The sequence below is a fragment of the Palaemon carinicauda genome, chromosome 44 (genome assembly GCF_036898095.1).
Source record: "Palaemon carinicauda isolate YSFRI2023 chromosome 44, ASM3689809v2, whole genome shotgun sequence".
NCBI lineage: Eukaryota > Metazoa > Arthropoda > Malacostraca > Decapoda > Palaemonidae > Palaemon > Palaemon carinicauda.
In genome coordinates, this window is record NC_090768.1 from 51,634,445 (window position 1) to 51,636,944 (window position 2,500).

At 33.6% G+C, this 2,500-nt stretch overlaps 1 protein-coding gene across 1 annotated transcript in view; it reads left to right on the forward strand.

Annotated features, from left to right (window-relative positions):
• The first annotated feature begins 733 nt into the window (after nt 1-733).
• LOC137634288 (outer dynein arm-docking complex subunit 4) overlaps nt 734-2,500 on the forward strand; it is a 62,926-nt gene continuing 61,159 nt past the window's right edge. The window contains exons 1-2 of the mRNA XM_068366619.1: nt 734-885; nt 1,966-2,029. Coding sequence (XP_068222720.1) covers nt 846-885; nt 1,966-2,029 — 104 coding nt within the window. The 5' untranslated portion in view covers nt 734-845. The remainder of the gene's footprint in view (nt 886-1,965; nt 2,030-2,500) is intronic.

Here is a 2,500-nt window from a genome sequence, read left to right on the forward strand (position 1 = left end):
TCTATATACGTGTGTATGAATGTATTTATGTTTGTGCATGTGTGTGCACGTGTGCACACACGCATGTATATATTCAAGTAAGTTAAATTGAAACGTAACTCTCAAATGATGACTTGTTTAAGGCAAAAGAAAGATAGTAAGTTTATGGTAGTAGTTACTAAAATAAAAGTAGAGGAAGAATCATGTAATTTATTTCCAGTACTATAATCTCTTAAAGTTAAACCTCCCAGAAATAATAATTATTTAATTTACATGTTAAACTATTCGATGATTTGATATAACAGCTCTCACATCTCCCTCCTTTGCAGAAAGCTCACTCACCTCCTCCCAGTACCAAGCCTTGAGAGGCTGTCGGCCCAAGAGCAACAGCAGTGGTGACATCGGAACAGTTTTTCTCGGCCACAGAAAACCCAGAAGTAGGGCCTGTCACTCCCGCCAGTTCAGGAGAAGCATAAGCAGTGGAGATTTCGGGTCCAAACTCCTTCAAAGGAGCGACTCTGTCCAGGACACAAGGAAAGATACTGTTCAGAACACAAGGAAAGACTCTGTTCAGGACACAAGGAAAGACACTGTTCAGGGCACAAGGAAAGACACTGTCCAGAACACAAGGAAAGACACTGTCCAGAACACAAGGAAAGACTCTATCCAGGACCCAAGCAAAGACTCTGTCCAGGAAACTACTAAGTCCAGAGCCCCCAAGATCTGCAAGCGTCCCTTGAAGTCCTCTGAGGGGGGACATGTGGAGAAGCTAGAACCCTTGCGAAGGACCAAGAAAGGTGACCCCAGGAATATCCAGCCGATCAAAACGCCGGAGTCGAAAATGAGTGATTCTTTGGCGCTACCCGATGCTGGGTTGGAAGCTTCGCCTGAACCCGGTGGCAAAGGGTGAGATTTTGAGAGTTATTTTACTTTGGATGGAATGTGATAACTTTGATGTAATTATGATATATTTGTGACTTTGATAATTTAGATGTAATTGTGATGTATTTCGAGACGATAGAATGTATTTCACCAGAGAAGCTTGAGATTCTGTGTGGTAGCTTAAATGTAATTATGATACATTTCAAGTTAATCGAATGTATTTCACTACAGAAGCTTGAGATTCTGTGTGGTAGCTTAAATGTAATTATAATACATTTTGAGATAATCGAATATATTTCCCAAGAGAAGCTTGAGATTCTCTGTTGTAACTTGAATTTAATTATGATACATTTCGAGATAATCGAATGTATTTCACTACAGAAGCTTGAGATTCTGTGTGGTAGCTTAAATGTAATTATGATACATTTTGAGATAATCGAATATATTTCACTACAGAAGCTTGAGATTCTGTGTGGTAACTTAAATGTAATTACGATACATTTTGAGATAATCGAATGTATTTCACTACAGAAGCTTGAGATTCTGTGTGGTAACTTGAATGTAATTATGATACATTTTGAGATAATCGAATGTATTTCACTACAGAAGCTTGAGATTCTGTGTGGTAGCTTAAATGTAATTATGATACATTTTGAGATAATCGAATGTATTTCACTACAGAAGCTTCAGATTCTGTGTGGTAACTTGAATGTAATTATGATACACTTTGAGATAATCGAATATGTTTTACAAGAGAAGCTTGAGATTCTGTGATAACTTGAATGTAATTATGATACATTTTGAGATAATCGAACTTATTTCACAAGAGAAGCTTGAGATTCTGTGGTAACTTAAATGTAATTATGATACATTTTGAGATAATCGAATATATTTTATAAGAGAACCATGAGAGTGACTTGACAACTTAGATGTAATTTTGATACATTTGGAGATAATCGAATATAATATATGAGTTAATTTCACCTTAAGAATGTTATGAAGTCTCCTAAACTAATCTCTCTCTCTCTCTCTCTCTCTCTCTCTCTCTCTCTCTCTCTCTCTCTCTCTCTCTCTCTCCAAATATATCTAATAACACTATTTCAGATCGCCGGGAAGTGGAAGGGCATCACCAACTGCTGGTGCAGACGATAAAGCTAAGTCTGATAAAGTAAGTTAATTTGATTTTGATAAAGTAAGTTAATTTGATTCTGATAAAGTAATTTAATTTAAATCTGATAAAGTAAGTTAATTTAACTCTGATAAAGTAATTCTATTTAAATCTGATAAAGTAAGTTAATTTGATTCTGATAAAGTAATTTGATTTAAATCTGATAAAGTTAATTTGATTCTGATAAAGTAATTTGATTTAAATCTGATAAAATAAGTTAATTTAGCGTATATAATTAATTGATATCTATTTATCTATTTTTTTAATATATACTTTTCTTTAGTGTTAATTGAGGCTCATATTTTTTATATAAAATTTTATAATTAAGAGTGAAATAAATCTAACAATTAGATTACGAAATATATTTATTGATTCACGAAATGTCATTAGATATAACCAATATAATTTATTTTTTTCTTTACAATATATTTCTAATGGACGATGATGGAACAAGAGATTCATGATTCAATA